Source organism: Mustela nivalis (assembly GCF_964662115.1).
Source record: "Mustela nivalis genome assembly, chromosome: 12".
In the NCBI taxonomy this organism is placed as follows: Eukaryota; Metazoa; Chordata; class Mammalia; order Carnivora; family Mustelidae; genus Mustela; species Mustela nivalis.
This window is the reverse complement of record NC_139031.1, coordinates 17,063,845-17,088,850: the sequence shown is the minus strand read 5'-3', so window position 1 is coordinate 17,088,850 and position 25,006 is coordinate 17,063,845. Positions and strand designations below refer to the sequence as shown.

The following is a 25,006-nucleotide window of genomic DNA, read 5'->3' as shown; positions in this document are numbered from 1 at the left end:
GTATGGATATATTGAATAGGTACTCTTATTGTGAGTAACAATCAGACAAAAATACGCTTGCAGTTGCATAATTATTGTATAGCAGTAACTGTTACTTCCTGATTAGATGACATTATCTCTAAATCATAGAATTTTCTATCCTTAGGATTTGTAAACCCTTACTCTAAAGATCCAGAGAAGGACCTTCTCAAAAGCCACATCACCTGTAAATGAGAGTTAACATAAGTAGCATAACATAACATACATCACCTGACTACAAATTCAGTGTCCATTTATTCTTTTATTTAACAACTATATATTGAGCTTCAGCTGTGTGTTGGGCATAGAGCAGTGGGAAAAAAAATGAGACAAAAATCTTCTTTCATTGCTTTTATTCTAGTTGGTGGAAATAAATGATGATAAATAAGTAAAATATTTGCTGTATCAGGTCATGGTAAGTGCCTAAGAAGGAAATTAGAAGAGAAGGAGGAGGGAGTTCAAGGGGTGGCACATACTGAATGTTTATGCCCCCGCCACATACACAGGTTGAAACCCTGACCCTCAGTGTGATGGTATTAGGAGGTGACTAAGACAAACTAAGACACTACTCTCTTAGGACCGAGTGTGGGATGCTGCTCTAACAAATATCTAAAAATGTGGTGCTGGCTTTGGAACTGGATAATGGGTAGAGGCTGGTAGAGTTTTGAAGTGCATGTTACAAAATGCTGATATTGCCGTGAAAGAACTTCCAAAGGTGACTCTGGTAAGGGCTCAGGAAGGAAAGAAGGAGAACAAGTTTCCGTCTTCTTAAAGAATACACAAATGATCATGTACAGAACCTTGGTAAAAATGTGATTATTAAAGGTAATTTTCATGAAGTCTCAGAAACAAACATGTTATTGCCTGATGGAGAAAATTTTAATCCAGACTATAAAATGGTAAAAAATCTGGCTGAATTGTGTTTGTGTTCTATTGTTTGGAAGATAGAACTTGTGAGTGATAAAATTGGATATTTAGCTGAAAAGATTTCTTTGTAAAGTGTTGAAGAGCAGCTTGATTCCTTCTGACTGCTTATAATGAAATACAAGGAGAGATAAGAAGGAATTGTTAAGCCAAGAGGAACCAGAGAGTGAAGATTTAAGAAGTTCTCAGCCTGCAATATTTCAAAAAATAGGAACGTGTGTTCAGAAGAGAAGAGTGAGGGTGTGAAGATCAAATAATTGTTAAGCAGGTTAGTGTGAGTGTGTGAACCACAGAACTAAACTAATCAGCCACCCCATCAGGAAAACTGCCAGTTTGAACTAAAGCAGTGAGAGAGAGGACAGAATGAAGGCAGGGTTTACAATACGGTACCATAGGTCTATTTGCAAAAGCGCAATGTTCTGCAAGACAAGAGGGAAAAAAAGGCCTCAAAGGTAACTAAGAGATCATTCAGGCCACCACCACCTAGATTTCAACAAGCTAGAGGATGAATGGCCTTTAATAGAGGCCATGGAGGCAGGCTGCCTGGAGCCACGGGCCGCATCATGGGCAGTGCCCTGGCAGAGAGCCGCCCAGAGCAGCGCCCTGCCGAGCTGCAGGACGATGTCACCATCCCAGTGGGTCCAGATGACAGAGCATTGAGCCAGAGAGGATGAGTGTTGAGCCCTAAGATCTTGTTGAGTTTGCCTTGCCAGATTTTGAGTTTATTTGGGATCCATCGCGCTCTCTCTTTTCTGACTCCCCCTTTGGGAATGTCTGTCCTGTGCTATCCCTCTGCTGTAGTTTGGAAGCCCATAACTTGGAGTGGAATGGGATAGGATGGAATGAATGTATTTTTCAGGAGAGAAGGACTTGAATTTGGTGAGCCCAGGGACAGAATGCTATACCTGAATATTTCTATTCATATGTTGAAATTATAATGCCCAGGATGATGCTGCTAGAAGGTGGGCCTTTTGGGAGGTGATTAGGCCATGAGGGCAGAGCTCTCTGGGTGATTTAGTGCCTCATGAAAGAGGCTCCAGAGAGATCCCTAACCCCTTCTACCACGTAAGGATACAATAGGAGGTCTGTGGCCCAAAAGAATGCACTCACCTGACCATATTGCCACAATGGTCTCAACCTTTCCCCTGGAGAACTATGAGAAATAAATTTCCTTTATTTGAAGCCAACCACTCTGTGGTATTTTGTTATAGCAGCTGAATGGAATAAGACACATGTATTAGTTCTCTATTCCTGAGTAACAAATTACTGCAAGCAGCAGCTTAAAACTTTGCAGACACTTCTCATCACAGTTTCTGTGAGGCAGGGCTTCGGGAGTGGCTTCGCTGGATGCTTCTGTCTAAGGTCTCTTAAAAGAGGGTAGTGAAGGTGTTGTTGTATTTCAAGCTATGGTCTCATATGAAGGCCTGACTGAGGAAGGATACACTTTTAATCAACACTTACATAATTGTTGACAAAATTCAGTTCTTCGGAGGCTGTTGGGCTAACGACCTCAGTCCCTTATTGGCTGTTGACCTTCAGTGTCACGTCCAATAAATCATGGCCAAATTCAGTGTTGTTAAGTTTCGTCCTTTTTTTTTTTTTTTCTAAGACTTTTATCCTTTTAGGTCTTACATTTATGCTCTTAATCTATTTTGAGTTAATTTTTTATTTGGTATTTGGTTAAGGGTCCAATTTCATTCTTTTGCAAGTGGATATCCAGTTTTCTGAGCACCATCTGTTGAAAAGACTGTCTTTCCCCCCATTGAGTGGTCCTGGAGCCCTTCTCAAAAACCATCTGATCATTTCTGCAATGATTTATTTATGGACTCTTTATTCTTTCTCTCTGATCTATATGTCTGTCTTTATGCCAATACCACACAGTTTTGATTACTGTAGGATTGTGGTAAATTTTAAAATCAGAGAGTACAAGCCTTCCAGTTTTGTTCCTATTTGGAGTCCCTTGAGGATCCATATGAATATTAGGATGGATTTTTCTATTTCTGCAAAAAAAAAAAAAAAAAAGTCATTGGGATTTTGTTAAGGATTGGATTAAATCCGTAGCCTGCTTTGGGTAGTACTGATATTTTAATAATATTAAGGCTTCTGCTTCATGAACAAGAGATACAATTTAATCAATTTTATCTTCTTTAATTTCTTTCAGCAGTGTATTTTAATTTTCATTATATAGTTCTTTCACCTCCTTGATTAAATCCTAAGTATTTTATTCTTTTTGATGCTATTATTGTACATGGAATTTTTTGTAATTTTCTTTTCAAATTATTCTTTGTGTATAAAAATGCAATTGATTTTTCTGTGTTGACTTTGTATTCTCCTCCATTGCTGATTTATTAGTTCAAACAGGTTTTTTATGGATTCTTTAGGGTTTTTAAAATATAAGATCATGTCATCTACAGAGATCATTTTCTTATTTTCCCATTGCAGTGCCTTTTCTTCAGTTTTCATGCTTAATTGCTCTGGCTAGAACTTCCAGTATTGTGCTGAATAGAAGTGATAAAAACAAACATCCTTTTAGGAAATTCTTTAAGTCTTCACCATTGAACACAATGTTAGCTGTAGGTTTTTCGTACATGGCTTTTATTGTGTTGAGGTAGCTTCCTAGGATGCCTTGTTTATTGGGATTTTTTTTTGTAATGATGAAAGGGTGTTGAATTTTGTCAATTGCCTTTTCTGCATCAATTGAGATAATCATGTGGTGGTTAACTTTGATCGACTTGGTATGTTGAGCCATCCTTACATTCAGGAATAATTCCTATTTGGTCACTGTGTACAATCCTAATATGCTGCTGAATTTAATTTGCTAGTCTTTTGTTGAGGATTTTTTGTATTAATTTTCATGAGATGCTGGTCTTTGATTTTTCTTGAAGTGACTGTCTGGCTTTAGTAGTAGAATAATACTGGCCTCATAGTCTGAATTAGTAGAGTTCCCTCCTCTTCAGTTTCTTAGAAAAGTTTGAGGAGGACTGGTACTAGTTCCTCTTTAAATGTTTGCTAGAATCCTCCCATGAAGGCATCAGGTCTAGGGTTTGTTCTTGCTGGGGGATTTTTGATTACTGATGCAATCTCCTTATAGTTATTCATCTGTTCATATTTTCTATCTCTTTGTAATATAGTCTTGCTAGGTTTTGTGTTTCTAGGAATTTGTTCTTTCATCTAGGTTATCTAATTTGTTGGTATATAACTTAAGAAGTCTTAATAGATTTTAAAAGATAGCTGTCTTATAGTGCATCTTCTCTGATCACAACAGGATGAAACTGCATTAATAACTTTTTTCTTTAAATGTATTAATCTCTTAAATTACATGGGGGAAAAGTGCTCTTTAAAACCATTGTTACAAAAATGAACTAGCTTTTATAATTCCTCATGTTGTTACCTTGAGATCCAGTGTGTTTTCATTTCACCTTGCAGGATGCCCTTGAACTTTTCTTGCAGGATGTGTCTAGTGGTCACAAAGAAAAGCTGAGAGAGTTCATCTGGGAATATCTTAATTTTTTCCTAGCTTTTGAAGGACAATTATGCCATTTTTTAAGCATTTTGAATATGTTGGTACACTATCTTTTGGCCTCCAAAGTTTCTGATGAGAAATCTAATAAACTTTTTTTTAAAAAAGACTTATCTTAGAAAGACAGAGCATGCAAGAGAAGGGGCAGAGGGAAAGAATCTTCAAGCAGACTCTGTGCTGAGCACGGAGCCTGACACAGAGCTCAATCTCATCACCCTAAGATCATGACTTGAGCTGAAACCAAGTGTCTGAGGCCTAACCAACTGAGCCACCCTGGTGCCCTGAGAAATCTAATAATCTTTTTGCGGATTCTTGTATGTAATAATTTGCTTGTCCCTTGCTACTTTCAAGATTCTCTTTATCTTTGAAAGTTTGATTATAATGTATCTCCTCATAGGTTTCTGAGTTCATCTTGGAGTTCATTGAGCTTGGATATTTACATTCATGTCTTTCATCAAATTTAGGAAATTTTCAGACATTATTTCTTCACTAGTGGCATTTCTGGGTTGCTGGTTTCTCCAGCTCTAAAGCTGGGATGTCTGAAGCAAAAACAAAACAGAGGATCTACTCACCATCCTGCTACTCCTCTGCTCCTGAGGTCCCTAACCAGTCTGCCGCCTTCGTTCCACTTTTTAGAGCCTCTTATGTTTAGTTTTTCTATAATACCCAGGGTTTTTAGCTGTACTTAGAGGAATAGAACTGGAAGTCTCAAGATAGTTTTATATTTGCATATATATGGTCTTTGATGTGTTAAATATTAATTTTAAATATGACTCTTTTTTTTAGATAAAAAACAAGAAAAAACACCTGAAAACAAAGAAGGAAAGAAATTCTTCCATAGCAAGTCATCAGAACACCAGAGAAGAGCAAGAGGTACGCACCAATCTGGTTATTAACAGTTTTTGAAAAAATGGTTGCAGGAGAACGGCAAGTCATTTCTTGTTATACTTCCTGTACCCTAATTCTCCCCTCCACAGGAAAAGTCAGTGATTAAAACTTCGCTCATATTATTTGCTCTTTATAAAAACACAAAAGAATTTTGATAAGAGGTGGGTTTTATTAAGGTACTATATTTAAATCACTTAGTTTACTCTGAGAAGTATTTGAGGCATCTTAGAAAGATACATCTAGGATAGAAATTAAAACTAAGAAAGCTAATTGAAATGAAGAAAAATTAAATGGCAGTACAAAGGTGTAGGAATAAATGATGTTGCAATATCGATTTCCTTCATGACAGCATAAGGAGCTCTGCAGACCCATTCATCCAGCAAAAATTGGTGATACTCACACACACACACACACACACACACACACACAACCATTTAAAGTTTCTGGAAGGTGCCCTAAGGCAAACAGCAAATGAAAAAACACCTATTTGTGAAAATCTACTAAAACTTGATAAAAAGAAAACATCAAGAGCCTGTGGTATTTGAATCAAGATCTTCCCTACCCGCCAGTGCAGCCAAGAACACAGGGCCCCTCTCTCCACAGATGCCAGTCCGAGGGCTATCTTCCCAAGGAGGGCAGGGCATCAGTATTTCATATCCTGCCTCCAGCTCCCTGTTGTTGAGGTGAAGTTCCAGGTGCGTGCAGCCAACAGGGCGGGGGGGGGGGGGCTCCCTTCTACCCAGGCCCCATTCATGAAACAGAGATTCTGCTGGGAGTGCCACATTACATATTTTGGCCCCAACTGCCCTTGCCTTGGCTTATAAAATGGTGATTCCACCCCAGAAGAGGCCAATACAGAAGAACTGAGACTACTGCCCTCTTTCTACCTGCAGCTCAGCAACTAAAGTGGGTGTCACTGAGAGAAGAGTGCCATTGTCCCCACCCCCAGCTCCAGACACACTCAGGTCAGAAATTTTGCCTTTGGGGAGAACCAGACAAAAACACATAGCCTTTTTTTTTTTTTTTAAAGATTTTATTTATTTGACAGAGATCACAAGTAGGCAGAGAGAGAGAGAGAGGAGGAGGAAACAGGCTCCCCGCAGAGCAAAGAGCCCAATGTGGGGCTTGATCCCAGGATCCTGGGATCATGACCTGAGCCAAAGGCAGAGGCTTTAACCCACTAAGCCACCCAGGTGCCCCACAAATAGTGTTTTTTAAGAACTTTTTATTTTGAAAGAATTACATAGTCACAGGAAGTTGCAAAGAAATGTATGTACAGGAGCTCTGCTGCAGCCTTTACTTCTCTAGTGTTAACATCCTGCAGACATACCATATCGATGCCGTGAGCCTGACGCTGAAGCACTCCACAGTGTGCACGCACGTGTTTGCGTGCAGTAGTCCTCATAAATTCTTAATTCTAGTCTCACACACTGTTAAGAGTAATAGTGCATATTTTTACCAGGATACCTTATTTTTGTTTGTAAATTTTGCAGTCTAAGCAACATGAGTATGCTTGGGAGAGGGCCAAGATTATAAAAAAAATTTCAGTAAACAAACTCTCTAATCAATATCAGTGTGTTAACTCATTTGCAGAACTCAATAACCAAAGTTAGATTTTGTTTGTGGGATTGTTTCTTATTGTTTTCTATGTAGATTTTGTGAGACGCATATATATTTACTTCTCTATGGGGCTCAATGTGGAGCACAATGTGGGACTCAATCCCATGACCCTGGGATCATGACCTCAGCCAAAGGCAGAAACTTAACAAATGGCCACCCAGGAGCCCCTATTTTTAAGTTATTTTAAAGTATCCTAGTTAACTCTATTTCCTACCAGGCCATTCTCAATAATTGATTTGGAAGACTTTCTGCAAAACAATTATGGATTATCATGGTTAGAATTAGGAGATCATGGTCATAAGGACACTGGCCTGGTGATTTTCTGTAAAATGAATGTGGTAGTTTATTGCTTACATCACCATTTCAATCAAGGAAAGGGGGCTAAAAATGACAGAGTTCATCAAATCAAGTCTTATCACAAGTGAATTTTTCCAGCCTAATTTTACCTCTTATCTCTCCAAATTCTTGTGATTATATAATATTGCTGTTTTTAACTTTGTATTTTTTTCTAGAATATTTCCTTTCTCTGTGCCTTTAATAATCAAGTTTTGATTTCTATACTTTCATTTTCATAACGATCATGTCAAATCTTTTGCTGCCAATTTTATCTACAAAGAAGGGAAGTTTAGTTTTTAACTCTCTTTCATAGTCCACTTTTCAACATGAGTTGATATGCATAGCGTGTTGGCAAAAAAATGTTGATGTTTTCAATATTTTTTTCCTTTCCGTTGCCCTTTTGGAAAATGTTTCATAATATCCACATAGCATAGATGCAGAAACAAAAGTTTAAAAAAATTTTTTGAACAAAGTTTGGTCACATGATTTATAGACTATTCAGGATTTGTTGTCATAATTCTACAGTGTTTTATGTCTCATTTAGTCTAGCTGGGTCATTACAACCTTTTCAAGGTAGAAAACAATGTCATGTGTATGCTCTTACTACTCTGGACTTTGACAAGCTATGAAAAAGTATTTTTTATCTTTTTTAAACAAGGATAGTTTTGTAATCAATTATACACTTTCACACAATTTTATATATTTTTACTCATTTCATATTCTTACCTACATATTTATTCTCATTTCAATGAGATTATAATCATACATTTTTTTGTGTCTTTCTCATTGTAAATAAATTCTATATGAAGTAAAAAAGATTTTTAACTCCCTTTAGTAGTGCCAAAATATCAGTATTTTCTTCTCATTGCTGTAGGAGAAAAGTGGTGTTATGAAAGGTATTAAGAGGTTCTGATTTAAGAGGCATTTTTGTCTACTCTAAACCTATGATAAAATGAGAAATGTTGAAAACTGTTATACCAAGGATGATACAGGAAATATACTGCATCTTCATATTTATAACATAATATTGTTTTCCTTTTGGTGCTGTGTTCCATTAGGCGTGTGATAAAGGACATTTAGTGCAAAGACACAGAAAATCAGATTCTGAAGTGAAAGGTACTGTTTTGCTTCTAAACAATTCATTCATTCAACGAACACTTTTTTGTGCCACCTCTTTGAGGTTGTCATTGTGCTTGGTGTTAGGGATATGAAGTAAGCTACACCATTTCTTACTCTCAGCAGCTCATTTTTAAAAGGGGGAGAAAAACAAGTAAACAAATGGACTGCAGTGTTACAGGTACAATGCCAGTATTCCACACTGGGCTCCTGGAGAGCACAGAGAAAGGAGTGGTCAACTACACCAGAGGGTTGGAGTGAGTGGCCATGAACTTGACGGATGTCTCTGATTTGAGAGGTTTTTCAGAATATAGGAATTTTAGGTTTTAAAAAAATCCTCATTTCTTAACTTAATAGGGGATGAGCTCAGGAGAGAAAATTATGGACTATTCATTTACTTCTACTGGAATCTGCTAAGTTGGATATGAATTTGACTCTATCTGCATTACTATTCATTTATACCACACTTATTTCCAAAAAAGGATTTGAGAGAACCTAATTAAAAATATATGTACATATATATATCCATTTAGTTTACGATCTGGCAGACTAACTAGAAATAGAAATGGGAATAATAACCACACCAAGGAAAGGGGGAAATTCTATTATAACTAATATGGCTTATTGACTTGAAATTTAACTACTCTTTCTCATAGTGATCATACAAGAAAATCACTTGTAATATATAACTTTAATATAGTCTTCTGTTGAAAGGGGAACCCTCCTACACTCTTGGTGGGAATGCAAGCTGGTGCAACCACTCTGGAAAACAGCATAGAGGTTCCTCAAAATGTTGAAAATAGAACTACCCTATGACTCAGCAATTGCACTACTGGGTATTTACCCTAAAGATACAAACGTAGTGATCCGAAGGGGCACGTGCACCCGAATGTTTATAGCAGCAATGTCTACAGTAGCCAAACTATGGAAAGAACCTAGATGTCTATCAACAGATGAATGGATAAAGAAGATGTGGTATATATACACAATGGAATGCTATGCAGCCATCAAAAGAAATGAAATCTTGCCATTTGCAACGACATGGATGGAACTATCATGCTTAGTGAAATAAGTCAATCGGAGAAAGAAACTATCATATGATCTCCCTGATATAGGAAATGGAGATGCAACATGGGGGGTTAAGGGGGTAGGAGAAGATTAAATGAAACAAGATGGAATTGGGAGGGAGACAAACCATAAGTGACTCTTAATCTCACAAAACAAACTGAGGGCTGCTGGGGGGAGGGGGGTTGGAAGAAGGGAGGTAGGGTTATGGACATTGGGGAGGGTATGTGCTATGGTGAGTGCTGTGAAGTGTGTAAACCTGGTGATTCACAGACCTGTACCCCTGGGGATAAAAATATATGTTTATAAAAAAAATATGGAAAAAATATATAGTCTTCTTTTGAAAATTTAGTATCAAAAATTAGAACTGAAAAGCGCATTTTAACCTTTTTCTATGTCTGAGCACATATACTCCACGTTAATTAACTACAGAATGTTCATGTTGTTTTGCAACCTACATTTTCATTTAAAATTACAGTATATTATAAACTTCTATGCTATTAAATGGCGGCAAAGTATTCCATTGTATTAGTGAACCTTAAATTTACCTACCTCCCTTGTTAAACTTTTCTTTTGCTTCTTTTCTGTTATGATAATGAAGACCTTATAACTCTACTTGTGTACATTCTTATTTATGATAGACTCCTAGAAAGGAATTGCTGACCCAAAGGGTATGAACATTTTTTAGACTTTAACAATAAAGAGCAAAAATGCAACAAAAATTCATATGGGAGAACCGTTTGCATTAGTTTATTATTTATAGAAAAACTATAAATAGCTAAACTATTTACCTGTTCTAGCCTTTTTGTTTAAAAAAAGAAAAAATATGAAGTGTAAAAGATTCAAATGATTTTCATGCTACTAATGATCTTTTGTCATCTTTTCTAGATATAAAGGCAAATGTATCAGATGATTGTATATTTGATTATTTCAGAAGATCATTTCCTAATCAAGGTTTGGGTGAGTAAACTGGGAATATAGGCAGTAACTCCTAGTTTCCTAGCCGTGGTTGAAGTTGGCAGAGTTCTTTTTTTTTTTTTTTCCCCAAGATTTTATTTATTTATTTGACAGAGATACAGGGAGACAGACAGAGAACACAAGCAAGGGCAGAGGGAGAGGGAGAAGCAGGCTCCCCATTGAGCAGGGAGCCCAATGCGGGGCTTGACCTGAGCAGAAGCCAGATGTTTAATGACTGAGCCACCCAGGCACCCCACAGTCCCAGGACTTCCATTAGTACCCCCAAAATCACATTTAAATGCCACATCCCTTTATTCTCTTTCAATATGGAATAGCCACTTAGCCTTTCTTTGTCATGCACAGCCCTGGCATTTTTGAAGGTCAAGGGCCTGTTGTCTTATACAATGTTTGGTTTTAAAGTTTTAATGCACTCAAGAGTTACCTGGGAAGTTTATGGAAACCCCAGCTTCTGAGTCTGAGCTGGTCTTTGTTGTTAGCCCCTGAATCACGTTTTTATAAGATACTTGATAATTCTTTTTTTTTTTTTTTTTTAAGATTTTATTTATTTATTTGACAGAGAGAAATCACAAGTAGGCAGAGAGGCAGGCAGAGAGAGAGGGAAGCAGGCTCCCTGCTGAGCAGAGAGCCCGACATGGGACTCGATCCCAGGACCCTGAGATCATGACCCGAGCCGAAGGCAGCGGCCTAGCTCACTGAGCCACCCAGGCGCCCCAGATACTTGATAATTCTGATGTTGGCAATTTGCAGGCCATACTTAGTGACTTGCCACTTTAGGAGCTATCTTGAGAGCTGGTAAAAGGCCAGACGGTTAGGACCTAGCCCCTCAAACCCTTCTTCATCCTGCATAGCTTTCTTTCGATACTGTTCTGTTCAAAAGAAAAAGATTTTCTGACAACCACTTGCTACAGCATAGACACCAAGTTCTATAACATGACGTACTAGACTTCCAGTGACTTGGCTCCTGACTACCTCTCCAGTTCTACCTCTTGCCATCCTCGGCCTTTCACTTTTAGACCTCAGCAAAGATGATCTTCTTGTAGCCTCAGAATAGATCCATCTTACCACTGTGCTTTTTCTCCTGTTGTCTTCTCTGCCTGAAACATATTAAATTTTAGTAAGGTATCAAATTCTAGTAAGGCTCATATAGAGTTCATTTTAAGAAGAGTTAGAAAGATTGAGTGATACTGATGTACACAAACGGCTCTGCTTGTTCAGAAAACTGGATCAAATCCAGCCTGGAAATCTTGGGGAATGTTTTCTTGAGAGAATTGATCCTTAAATTATGATGCAGTCTTAAATGACAAAGTTGGGCATTTAGCAGAGAGCAGAGAGTGACTTCCTTGAATTCTTAAAAAAAAAAATTGGGGGGGCGGGGGTCTGTGGTTTTGTGATCTTATATGTGAATTCTTTCCTTATTTGAGATATAATATGTCTGGGACTAGAAATAACTCACTCAGAGCCTTTTGACTTCTGTCATATCTTACCAATATTTATTCTCCCCTTTCTAGAGAGAATAAAACTCTATTTGATAGAAAGATAGAAGCAACTTAGCTGAGGGATTCTGCTTTGTCATCCATCAGGATGATGATTGTTAAAATAATCCCAGCAGAACAGATTTAAACATTCTTTGATATATAAGTAAAATTTACACCTTGTCAATATCTATTCATGTCTTAACTCAGTATTTTAACCTTCCTGACACTGTTCTTCTGTGTCTCAGCCACTCTCTTATCAGTCCTTGTTATGTAATCTCCTTGTCATGTTTCTTCATGTTCTTTTAAAAATCTGATGGTCATCTGCTTCCCAGAAGTCTCGTGTTATACTGTCAAGTATTGTGCCAGATACTAGGATAAAGTAGAAATACAGTCTGTTCTCAGTAAGGAGAGTGACAAGAGGCAAAAGAAATATAATGTGATCAATGCTACGTGCTGTGTTATGGGATTATATAGGAGTTGTTTGGGGAGAGGGGAGTACCAGAGAAATTATCTCAAGAAAGACAACTGTTAGAATTCCAGGGTCCAAATGAATATATATATATATTTTTTTTTGCCAAGATATGAATCTATTAAGAATTAGGACAAGGGACACCTGGGTGGCTCAGTGGGTTAAGCCTCTGCCTTCAGCCTAGGTCATGATCTCAGGGTCCTGGGATCGAGTCCCGCATCGGGCTCTCTGCTCAGCAGGGAGCCTGCTTCCCTCCCTCTCTCTGCCTGCCTCTCCGACTACTTGCGATTTCTCTCTGTCAAATAAATAAGTAAAATCTTAAAAAAAAAAAAAAAAAAGGATTATACACAATGACCAAACAGAATTTACCTCAGAAATGTGAGACTGACTTAACATATGAGAAAATTAAACAATGTAGACTTCCAGGGAAGATGGTGGAGTACGAGGATCCTATGACCACCTCATCCCAAAGACAGAGCTAGGTAAAATAACCCAGAAAGTGACCCAAAGACTGCAGAACAGACTCATGATAGCTAAGTGTAGAGAAGAGGACACATCCTTGTTCTGCCCCACAAGAGGAGGGTAGGAAGGGCAGAGATGAGGCCGGGAGCTAAATGGACTGATGGGACTATTAGCTACAGGGAGGAATGCCACAAAGATGGAAAGGGAAGAGTACCAGACCCGCACAGCAAGAACCCCAGGCCTGGAGAACCTGCAAGAACACAAGAGGGGCATAATTTTGAGAGTTCTTAGAATCGGAGGAGCTTAATACCTGGAAATTTAAAAATCAGTGGGCTCAACTCTTGGGAGAGCCAGGACGGCAACAGGAAACTTCATCCCCCCGCCCCTTAAAGAAATAGCACAACACACAGCCCCACTGAGATACAGCATGAACACAGCAGTTTGAAAAACACATGGGATATATAGGAGGGAGATTTGTTTACTCATCTCAGAGTGTGTTCTAGAGGGGCAGGGATCTTTGGGAGACTTCTCCAGAAATAAAAGAACTAGCAGGTGCCATTTCCCTACCCCACCCACCAGCCTAGATACATGGACACCTGTGGGACACCATACAGTGCCAACACTCGTGACCTAACTTGCTAACAGTGTGCCCCACCCCCACATTCTCTTTCAGACGCACCCCTCCAAGCAGTCCTCAGCTCCACGTTGTCTCCCCCAGCAGACCTGCACAAACCTCCTAACTCCACGTGAACTGCCCCTCCAATATACCACTGGCAGGAACCCACTTAAGGCAGTTCCACAGGCCTGGAAGGGTGCATGCAGCTATGAGAGACCAGCACCATTCCAAAGTGACTCCCACACACACCAGTCCACCTGCAGCCCTCGCAGTAGGCTGGGGCAGACATGTAGTCTGACAGCAGGTCACACCCACCAACCAAAGCTTCTCAGACAACACAGGGAAAGTGCCCAGCAGGTTGGTGCTACAGTATCTCTGGCAAATGCTTAGTTTGACTCCAACTGAAGCCCAAAGCAGTCCTTGATTAGCACACTGACAACACATGATCAAAATGCTACCCACATTAGGCAAAGAGAGCCAATGCTGATGACTGGACTGGAGGCCAAAGTGACTCAACCATAATAGTAAGGTGCACAAAATACAAAAGATGAGATGCCCTTTAAGCACCAGGTTCTGGTGAGCAGGGGACATTGCATTATAGGGTACCACAAAACCTCTTCTTCACAGGCCACTACTTTGGAAAACAGGAGATATAGCTGACTTTCCTAACACCTAGAAACAGACACTGAGAATTATGTTCCAAATGAAAGAAAAGGACAGAATCACAGCAAGAGAACTAAACAAAATGGAGATGAATAAACGCTTGATAGAAAATTTAAAGTAATGGTCACAAAGATACTCACTGGACTTGTGAAAAGAGTGGAGGACCCCAGTGATACCCTAAACAAATAGATAGAAAGCCAGTCAGAGATGAAGAACTCAATAACTGAAATTAAAAATATGTCAGTTGGAAAAAACAGTAGACTAGATGAGACAGAAGAATGGATCAGCATCCTGGAGAACAGTAATGGAAAGCAATCAAGCTCAATGAGAGAAAAACATAATAAAAATTGAAATCAGACTAAGAGAACTCAGTGACGCCATCAGGTCTAATAATATTTGCATTCTAGGAATCCATAAGGAGAAGAGTGAGAAATGGGAGCAGAAAATATATTTGAAGAAATATCTGAAAACTTCCCAAATCTGAGAAAGAAAACAAAAATCCAGGTCCAGCAGGCTCAGAAAGACCCCAACAAAATCAACCCAAGGAGCTCCACACCAAGAGACATAGTAATAAAATAGGAAAAAGTTGGGACAACAAGAGAATTTTAAAAGTAGCAAGAGAAAAAAATAATTACATACAAAGGAAACCCCAGAAGGCTACTAGCTGATTTTTCAGCAGAAACTTTGCAGGCCAAAGTGCTAAGAGGACAAAATAATACTCTAGCAGCCAATAATAGTCTACCCAACAAGGCCATCATTCACAATAAAAGAAGAGATAAAGAGTTTCCCAAATAAAAGCTAAAGGAATACATGATCCCAAAGCCAGCCTTACAAGAAATGCTAGAGGGGAGTCTATGAGGGAAAGGAAAGACCATACGCAGGAGTAAGAAAGTAGGAAGCACAACAGCAATAAAATTATATCTATAAAAAATCAGTCAAGGATTTCACTAAATGAAAGAATGTAAAACATGACACCATATACCTGGAATGGAAAGAGTAAAGAATGAGTTCAAAATTAAGCAACTATCAATTTAATATAGACTGCCATATATCTAAGATGTTATATAGAAAACTGACAGTAACCACAAGTCAAAAATCAGTGATACACAAAAAATAAAGAGAAAGGAATCCAGGTATCACTAAAGAAAGCCAGCAAATCATGTGAGAAGAGAGCAAAAGAAGAAAGGAATGGAGAACTACAAAATCGACCAAAAAACAAGTAACAAAATGGCAATAAGTACATACCTATCATAGTCACTTTGAATGTAAATGGACTATATGTGCCAATCAAAAGACATAGGGTGACAGAATGAATAAAAAGCAAGACCCATCTATATGCTGCCTACAAGAGATTTGTTTAGACCTAAACATACATGCACATTGAAAGTGAAGGAATGGAAAAATATTTACCATGCAAATGGAAGTGAAAAGAAAGCTGAGGTAGCAATAGTTACATCAGAAAAAATATACTTCAGAGTGAAACAAACAAAATACACTTCAAAACAAGAGACAAAGAAGTACATTACATAATCATCAAGGAAACATCCAACAAGAAGTTATAACATTTATAAATATTTATACACACAACAGATACATAAAGCAGCTAGTAACAAACATGAAGTAATCAATAGTAATATAATAATAGTAGGGGACTTGAACCACCCCACTTATATCAATAGATAGATCATCCAAACAAACAGAAAATCAACAAAAACACAGAGGCATTGAATGACACATTGGACCAGACAGATCTAACATATATGCAGAACATTTCATCCTGAAACAGAATACACATTTGACAAAGTCCAACATTAATTCATGATAAAAGTCTTCCACAAAGTAGGTTGAGAAGGAACATACCTCAAAATAATAAAGGCCATATATTTAAAAACCCACAGCTAACATCATACGCAATGGTTAAAAACTGAGAGCTTTCCCCCTAAGATCAGGAACAAGGATGTCCACTCTTACCACTGTTATTCAACACAGTACAGGAAGTCCTAGCAATCAAGACAACAAGAAGAAGCATCCAGATTTGTAAGGAAGAAGTAAAACTTTCACTATTTGCAAATGTCATGATACTACATATAGAAAACCCTAAAGACTCCACCAAAAAATTGATGAGTGACAGCAGGGAGCCTGCTTCCCTTCCTCTCTCTCTGCCTGCCTCTCTGCCTGCTTGTGATCTCTGTCTGTCAGATAGGTAAATAAAATCTTTTAAAAAAAAAAAACTGATGAGTGAATTCAGCAAGGTTGCAGGATACAAAATCAATATACAGAAATTTGTTGCATTTCTATACACTAATAATAAAGCAATAGAAAGAAAAATTAAAACAATCCCACTTACAATTTCACCAAAAAACTAGGAATAAACTTAACCAAGGAGGTAAAAGACCTATATTCTGAAAACTATAAAACACTGATGAAAGAAACTGAAGATAACACAAATGGAAAAATATTCCATGCTCATGGATTGGGAGAGAAAATATGGTTAAAATGTCCATACTACCCCAAGCAATCTACAGATTTGATGCAATCCCTATCAAAATACTAACGGTATTTTTAATAGAATTCAATCAAATAACACTAACATCTGTGCAGAACCACGAAAGACCCTGAATAGCCAAAGTCCTCTTGAAAAAGAACAAGAGTAGAGGTATCACAATCCCAGATTTCAAGGTATGCTACAAAACAAGAAATCAAAACAGTATGATAGCACAAAAATAGATCAGAATAGAGAGCCCTAAAAAAAACAAACAAAAACAAAAACAAAAAAACCCCCAACTATTTGGTCAATTAATCTTCTACAAAGGAGGCAAGAATATGCAATAAGAAAATGGCAGTCTCTTTAACCACTGTTGTTGGGAAAAGTGGACAGCTACATGCAAAAGAATGAACCTGGACCGCTTTCTTACACCATACAGAAAAATAAATTCAAAATGGAGTAAGGTCTTAAATGTGAGATCTGAAACCATAAAAAGCATACACTAAGAGAGCATAGGCAGTAATTTCTTTGACATTGGCTATGGCAACATTTTGCTACATATGTCTCCTAAGGCAAAGGAAACAAAAGCAAAAATAAACTATTGAGACTACATGTCTTTGTACATCAAAGGAAACAATCCAGAAAACTGAAGGACAACCTACCAAATGGGAGAAAATATCTGCAAATGGTATAGCTGATAAACAGTATCTAGAATATATAAAGAACTAATACAACTCAACACCCAAAAAACCCAAAGAATCCAATTAAAAATGGGCCAAAGATATGAACAGACATTTCTCCAAAGAAGACTTACAGATGGTCAATAAACACATGGAAAGATATTCAGCATCACTCATCGTCAGCAAAATGCAACTTAAAACCACAATGAGATATCCCCTCATACCTATCAGAATTGCTAAAATCAACATAAGAAACAACAGGTGTTTGCAAGGATGCAGAGAATCGGGAAACTTTGTGCACTGTTGATGGGAATGCAAGCTGGTGTGGCCACTATGGAAAACAGTATGGAGATCATAAAAAAATTAAAAAGAGAATTACCATATGTTCTAGTAACTCCACTACTAGTATTTACCCAAAGAATACAAGAACACTAATTCAAAAAGATCTGTGCAACCCAATGTTTATTGCAGCATTATTTACAATAGACTTGGGCCTACAAGATGTCTGTCATTGTTGCCAGCCATAGAAAAGCCATCAAAATGTTGGGTCTGCCATTAAATCACATTTTCAACATGTGGGACGAGAAGAACATCCTCTAATTTGGAAATAGTTTGAAGATGAGAATACAGGAAAACACTACAGTAAAATAATTTATATGCTGTTTCTCTAAAACTGTTTGAAGATCTTTGAAGAAGCACCAAGGACTGTACAAAAGGATTCACTGCACCTGAACTATTTGTATTGTGTGTAGGTTATGACAAAAACTCATACACTGGGGGAAAAAATGACATTTAGGGGAAGAAAGACTGCCTCAAAACCCAAAGATAAGTTACCTAAAGGGGCAGCCAAATGAAACCGCCAGAAAAACTGTAATTTATTTGAAATCCACCTTAAGATTACCTCCGTGCTTTATAAACATTTTCCCTGAGAAAGAAGTTTAACATATGGTGACGGGGTGTTTCAGAGGGTCTAAAAACAATGGACATTTCAGACATGCAGCGCCTACATGATGAATTTAAAGATGCAGATGGCCTGAATGCCAGAAAGCTAATCTGCTAAAAACAAGCTTGTATATTTTTAGAAAGATGGAAACTAGTTCCTTACAATTCCAAAAACCTGCTGTTGCCAATAAGTAAAATCATATTCCATACTCAGGTTTGTCTGTTGATGGGGTCTCTAACTTGATGTCATTGCACTGGACCGCCACCAGGGGCCAGTGTAAAAGTGGGCTCGGTAAGAGGAGCCGGCAAGTCTGGTCTCTGAATGTGCTCAGTGTTAACACTACATAAAGGAGGAACATCCTAAAGGTACAGGCAATTCAGAGAAGTATTATCAGAAAAGGAAACACAAAGTGCAAAAAGATCCTTCTTTATCACGGGACATAAACCCGTTGTTATTCATTTTTTTTTTTAAGATTTTATTTATTTGACAGAGAGAGAGAAATCACAAGTGGCAGGCAGAGAGAGACAGAGGAGGAATCAGGCTCCCTGTGGAGCAGAGAGCCCAACGTGGGGCTCGATCCCAGGACCCTGGGATCATGACCTGAGCCGAAGGCAGAGGCTTTAACCCACTGAGCCACCCAGGCGCCCCTCATTATTGTTCATTTTTATTAAATATAGGAAGTATCTGTTAGCTTGATTATATTTACATTCAGCTTTTAAAATCTTATATTTATGTGTCTTAAAAATGCACAATATGGATTATAAAATTAAAATATCCAATAAAAAATTAAAATCTGTATCAAAGAGAAACAAAAATATTGTTCTATTATTCTCACACATACTGCTTAATATGTTCTATAAATTACTGCTAAACACCACTGTTAACTGGTCCTATTGTTTTGCTTAAATAATAGTGTTTATGTAACAGAAAAGCAAATAAATACCTATTTTCAATACCTATTTTATATTTTAATGTTAAAATAATACGTGTGACGTATAGCTAGCTACCTGTTACATATTATACTACTTTTTTGGTCTGTCATGGCTGTGTCCTAGGCAGGCTCTCTAAACAGTCAGTCACCTGACTGTACATGTATATATCCTTCATAGATCTAACATATGTATTTTCAGTTCTGAATTGTTTGACAGTTATTGGATAGGCATTTCTACTGTTTGCTATTCTCTTGAAACAGTTTAATTAAAAAGCTTATAGGGGAAATATGTACTAATAAACTTCATGTCTGAGTAAAACAATGACAGATTAATTGAAGATAAACTCAGTTAAAGTAGCCATTAAATGTATGAATGAGGCAACTGTCAAGAAGTAAAAGTACTAAATTTCATTAATCTTTTAAAAAAAATCTCCATTCAGATATTTTATGGCTTATTCTCTTTTTAGTGAAAATACCGGGACGAGCTCCTGCTTGGTTTCTAAAAAGATATTTGAGGTAGGAGAACTAGATTTCTTCTACCCGATTACCTTATTCCTTTTCCTCTGGCTTCTAGGATTTTGATTTTGAATTAAAGCAACAGGTAAAAGTAGCTTTTTTATAACAATTGTTAATTGATGTCTCTTTATATTCTCCATAGTATCTGTAGGCTGATGTTAATACATAGCAGTGCTTATCTGATACCATTTGAAGGATATTGAGATTTCAGTATTCCCAAACTATCCCCCTTGGATGCCTTAAAATCTACAATTAGACATTTATTTCTATGCATTTGTCATGGCATTATCTGAGTTTCTCTTTTTTCAAAAAAAATATACATATTGCTGGTGTAAGATAATTACTTAGTTCTTTGGGATGGATGACTATCCCATCACCACGTAGAAGAGCGATTGGAGCGTCCATCAGGCAGGGCTAATCCTAGTACCTGGAAACCAGAGGAAGTATAGAAAGTGAATTCAGGAATAACATAGGTAAACCTGGTAGTTTCTCTAAACCAGTAATTATTATATCACTAGCTCCCTTGGCAAGTTTTCCTATTCTAGGAATAATGACATGAGCTACCATCAGAACCATGGAATAGTAAGTATCTGAAGGTAGACTGAATGTGTCCAACAGAGGAAACATGGTATGCACTTTCTTCCTCCCATGGCTCTTCTAAGAACTTGGTTTCTACTCAATATAATGGGTTCTGGGGAAATATGTAGACTCTCCTGTCCCCCAAAACCTACAAAATGGGTAAGAATCCATCTTTGGGCATGCCTGTACTTAGCTCTAGAACTGAACGAACTAAGACAATTTTTTTAAAAATCTATCTATAGAAAGATACCAAACAATACAGTAAAATAAGAGAAAGTAGAAAAAGTATTGGAGTGACAAGCTGTCAATTCTGGACCCGTTCCTCCCTCTTATTAGCTGCATGATGTTGAGCAAGTAAGCTTAACCAGTCTGATTCCTTAACACTCCCTCTCTGATGTAAGATGGGGATAACACCGGCCATCCTGCCTACACCATAGGACTGGTAATACAATATCCATAAGTCTCCTTTACATTCTGCGAGGTGTCATATACAAATATAACATGGCACTACATTACTCTTGCTTAGATAGATCACCGGTGACACTGAAATCAGAGTACGCAATTTCTTTCAGCTCCCAAAATAGGATTCAGAGGCTCAGCAAAGACCAACAAAGACAGTTGCTAGAAACTGGTGAGAAGACAATCCACGAAATAATTCAGCCCAAGAGCACTAATTTGTATGGAAACTGTTTCAAAGTAAAATCCTTCAAGTGTCCCATGAGCACGCAAACTCCCAGCTGGGCTGAGAAGACAAGGATACCAGCAGAAGGTGGTTTGTTTGTTTGTTTGTTTGTTTAGGATTTTAATAAAGACAAAGGTTACTTTCACTGTATCATCATTAATAAATCCTATGAAATTTGGAACTGTTTATAATCAGAAAGGATTAATAGCCATCTTATTCCTGATTCTGAAAAGTGCTTGCCTTATTTAACTTCTATATAAGTTTGATACAGAAAAAAATTTTAATATAGCTTTGGAAAAAATCTATTTAATTGCCTTATTCCCAATACCTCATCCTTGCTGCCTGCTCCATACCAGAGTATAAAAAATGAACTAATACACATGATACGAATGAATCTCAAAATCATTGTGCTGAGTACAAGAAGTCAGACTTATGAAATGCTGTATAAATCTCATGTATAGGAAAAAAAATCTCATGTATAGGAAATGCAAACGAATTTATAGAGAAAAAAAAAAAAAAAAAAACTAGGTAAAGCTTTCCTGGAGGAAGATGGCATAGAGCAGGCGATGAAGGGAAGAATGGACTAGAAAGGAACACTAGGCATCTCTTACAGATGTGTTTTTCTAGATCCTGAATGTGGTGATGGTTTCACAATTGCTTACAGCTGTTGAATTGCCCATTTCAGTTTCCAGAGCAACTAAGTGAAGCGGAGTTCTATTCTGCGGAGATGGTAAAGACTGAGGGCAGATGAGCAAATCGGTTTAGGCTTGTTTTTGAAAGGCCTTTGAGACACTGAAGCAGAAGTACTGAGTTAGCAGTTGGGTAGGAGTCTGGAGTTCTAGGAAGAGGTCTGGGCTGGATACACATGCGGAAATTTTCAGATAAAGACCACATTCTAGGGCGTGAGCCTGGATGAGACCCTAAGTGAGGACGCATATAGAAGAGGGTTACGGAGCAGACCCGCGGGTGTCCAGTACTGAGGGATCAGAAGAAGAAGAAGAACCAACAAAGATAGATCTCTAACCTTTTTACAAAGCATAATGTATTTCATGCTTTTATTCTAAGTGTATTCTACTTACATTGTCTACACACCATCTTGGGCATTATAATTGTACGTAATCTTGCCGCGTCCTTTAAAATGTCTACTAGTCTTCCTTCAGGCTTTACTCAGGGTTTCTTTTTATCCTTCAGCTCTCTTGCTGAGTATATAGAATTTTTAAGAATTGTGTCAAAATACACATGAAATAAAATTACCATCTTAACTGTTTTTAAGCCTAAAGTTCAGGTATTGTTAAGTACATTCACCTTGTCATGCACACTGTCTCCAAAATTCTTCTCATCTTACTAACCTGAGACTCTGGACCCATTTCACAATCCCCCACCTCCCTCCGCCCTGCTCCTGGCAACTCTCCTGCTTTGAATCTCTCTTTGACTGTTTCTTAGATAAGTAGAATCAAATATTTGGAAGACAAATACATTGTCTTCTTGTGACCGGTCTGTTTCACTGAGCATAATGTCTTCAAGTTTCATCCGGGGTGTGGAAGGTGTCAGAATTTCCTTCCTTGTCAAGGGCTGAGTGGTACTCCATTTTACATATGGACCACGTTTTGTCTGTCCATGCATCCATCAGTAGGCACCTGGGTTCCTTCCACCTTTTTGACTGCTGTGAATTGAATAATGCTGCTTCTATGATCATATACAAATACCTCTTTGAGACTCTGCTTTCAACTCTTCAGGGCATAGACCCGGACATAGAATTGCTGGATCATACAGGAATTCCATTCTCAATTTTTTGAGGAACCACCATACTTTTCTTCACAGTGACTGTACCGTTTGCCATTCCCAGCAACAGTGCACCAGGGTTCTAATTTCCCCACATCCTTACCAACACTTGTTATTTCCTGAGGTTTGTTTTATAGTAGTCTTACCTAATGCAAGGGGGAAGTAAACACTTTTTAATGTTATTAAAAAGACCACAATTAACAATTGCTGTGTATCCTGTAGGTAAGGAGGGATTTCGGCCATGCCCTTCTCACGGTCATTCCCATATCTCCATCCTTCTGTTTCTCAAGATCAGAAGCTCTGTGGTCACCACTGATTCCTCTCTTCTCTCATCACACATTAATTCACTAGTAAAATCTCAAAATGTAGGATTATATAACAGCAGGGTCCTGCTAAAACAAACCTCGGATGGTAACACTCAGCTGCTCAAAACCCTTCAGTAGCTCCCCATTTCACACTCAGTAAAGTCGGTCTTTACAATGGCCTGTACGGCCCCATGTGAACGCTGTCCAAGCCACCTAGCCGAGCTGCTGTCTTAGCTCTTTCCCCATAATTCAGTCTACTTTAGCCACTTGTGCCATCTTGGTGATCAACAAACTAACATGCTCCTCACTCGGGGCCTTTGCACCTATTATTTTTCTTGCCTAGAATGCTCTTTTACTCTGGTATCTGCTGGACTCACTCCCTAATTCCTCTGACATTCCTCAACTGCACAGGGAGGTCTTCCCTGAACGCCTTGTAAAAAACAGAAGTCAACCCCTTCCCCAAGAATTCTTTATTTCCCTCCCCAACGCTATTTTATCCTGTAAACTTCAGCATTATCTGACATACTCTATATATTACTTATTTGCTCTTTTCTGACCCTGTAATTACAATATAATGGATAAAGATCCTTGGCACATAATGTTCAATAAGTAATTGTTGAGTTGATTTAGTTCATGTATCTGTGCGTGTATTTGTGGTTGCTCCCCAGATCTGCGTCACAACTTTAAAAGCAGAATGAAAGAATGTACTTCTTTCCCGAGCAAGAAGACTGGCATAAATTGGACAGATGATGAAAAGAGAATCTACAGGGATAAAAGAATAGCTCAAACTCAAGAGATTCTGCAGTATTTGCTCCCTATCATGGAAAGCACTAAAAATGTACAAACCCCTCAGAAGAAACAAATACTCAACCCAAGAACCAACTTCCAAATTCAACATCAGTAAGTCGATACAATTTTGTCATTCTCAGATATTGACTACATTTTTATAAGGAAGCAAAGTTTAGTAATTCATTATCCTAAGAAATAAACATACGCTCTTAAAAATGGTGGCAGCTACACCGCATTTGACAAAGGGACAAAAACCCAAAGCCATCAGAGAACAATAGATAGGTGACAGGAATAGGTTATCAGGTCTTAATTGATCATTTGCATGAAATCACTCATTAATTTGGATCTCTGAGTAAGTATACGTGCATAACGTATGACGGTAGCCTGACTTCAGATTTCTCCAATGTGTTCAAGGTTTATAATCCTAGGATGCAACCAGAATAAGAAATAATTACCTTGAATTACTTAAGCGTATTGATAGTCAGAGGAAAGCATAAAGAATAAGACCAGATTTCTTTTAAAGATTAAAAAAAAAAAATAGAACCATCACTAAGACTAAAAGGAAACACGTATACCTAAGAGACAACAGCAAGCTGAAAACATTATTAACAAATCTTAATGAGGTATCTTTGTACTAGACATGATTCTGTGTTTGCATACACACCATGTGTATTTTACACTCTGCACCTAAGGAAATTGAGGTGCAAAGAGTTTAAGTGATTTGTCCAAGGTCACACAGCCAACAGACAATCTGTTTTCAGAGTCTGTTATATTCCCTTTAAAATACAAATGAAAAACAGAGGACCAATAAACTAAATATTCACAGATGACCTACACATCAATGACAAAATTTTGAATATTTTAGTAGGAAAATGAGCAAAGGCTACGAACCAGAAATTCACAAAAGAAAAAAATTGGTCAATAAATATTTTAAATGTTTAATTTCACTTAAAGGAGTGCAAATTAAAGCAATAATGAAATACTATTCATTTTTGCCTCTCGACGGAAGAATTAACTCACTGATGGTTGGAATATGAATTCATACAGAGTTGTGTTTCTTTTGGCTTTGGGTGGGTTTTTTGATGCAGAGTTTTGAAAGGCAATCCAGCAATGTAAATGAAAAATCCTCCATATTATATATTCATTTTGACTAAAAAAATTCCA

The 25,006-nt window shown here is 37.8% G+C and overlaps 1 protein-coding gene across 6 annotated transcripts in view; it reads left to right on the top strand.

Moving 5' to 3' along the window:
* AGBL3 (AGBL carboxypeptidase 3) overlaps nt 1-25,006 on the top strand; it is a 57,932-nt gene that overhangs the window by 28,105 nt on the left and 4,821 nt on the right. For 3 of the 6 annotated variants that reach the window (XM_082693263.1, XM_082693264.1, XM_082693265.1), the window contains exons 13-18: nt 5,249-5,335; nt 8,365-8,422; nt 10,376-10,447; nt 19,657-19,705; nt 20,857-21,053; nt 23,722-23,953. In XM_082693263.1, coding sequence (XP_082549389.1) covers nt 5,249-5,335; nt 8,365-8,422; nt 10,376-10,447; nt 19,657-19,705; nt 20,857-21,053; nt 23,722-23,953 — 695 coding nt within the window. Of the gene's footprint in view, nt 1-5,248; nt 5,336-8,364; nt 8,423-10,375; nt 10,448-13,544; nt 14,767-19,656; nt 19,706-20,856; nt 21,054-23,721; nt 23,954-25,006 lie in introns of those variants that run through there. The other 3 variants (XM_082693268.1, XM_082693266.1, XM_082693267.1) reach the window with 3 other exon arrangements.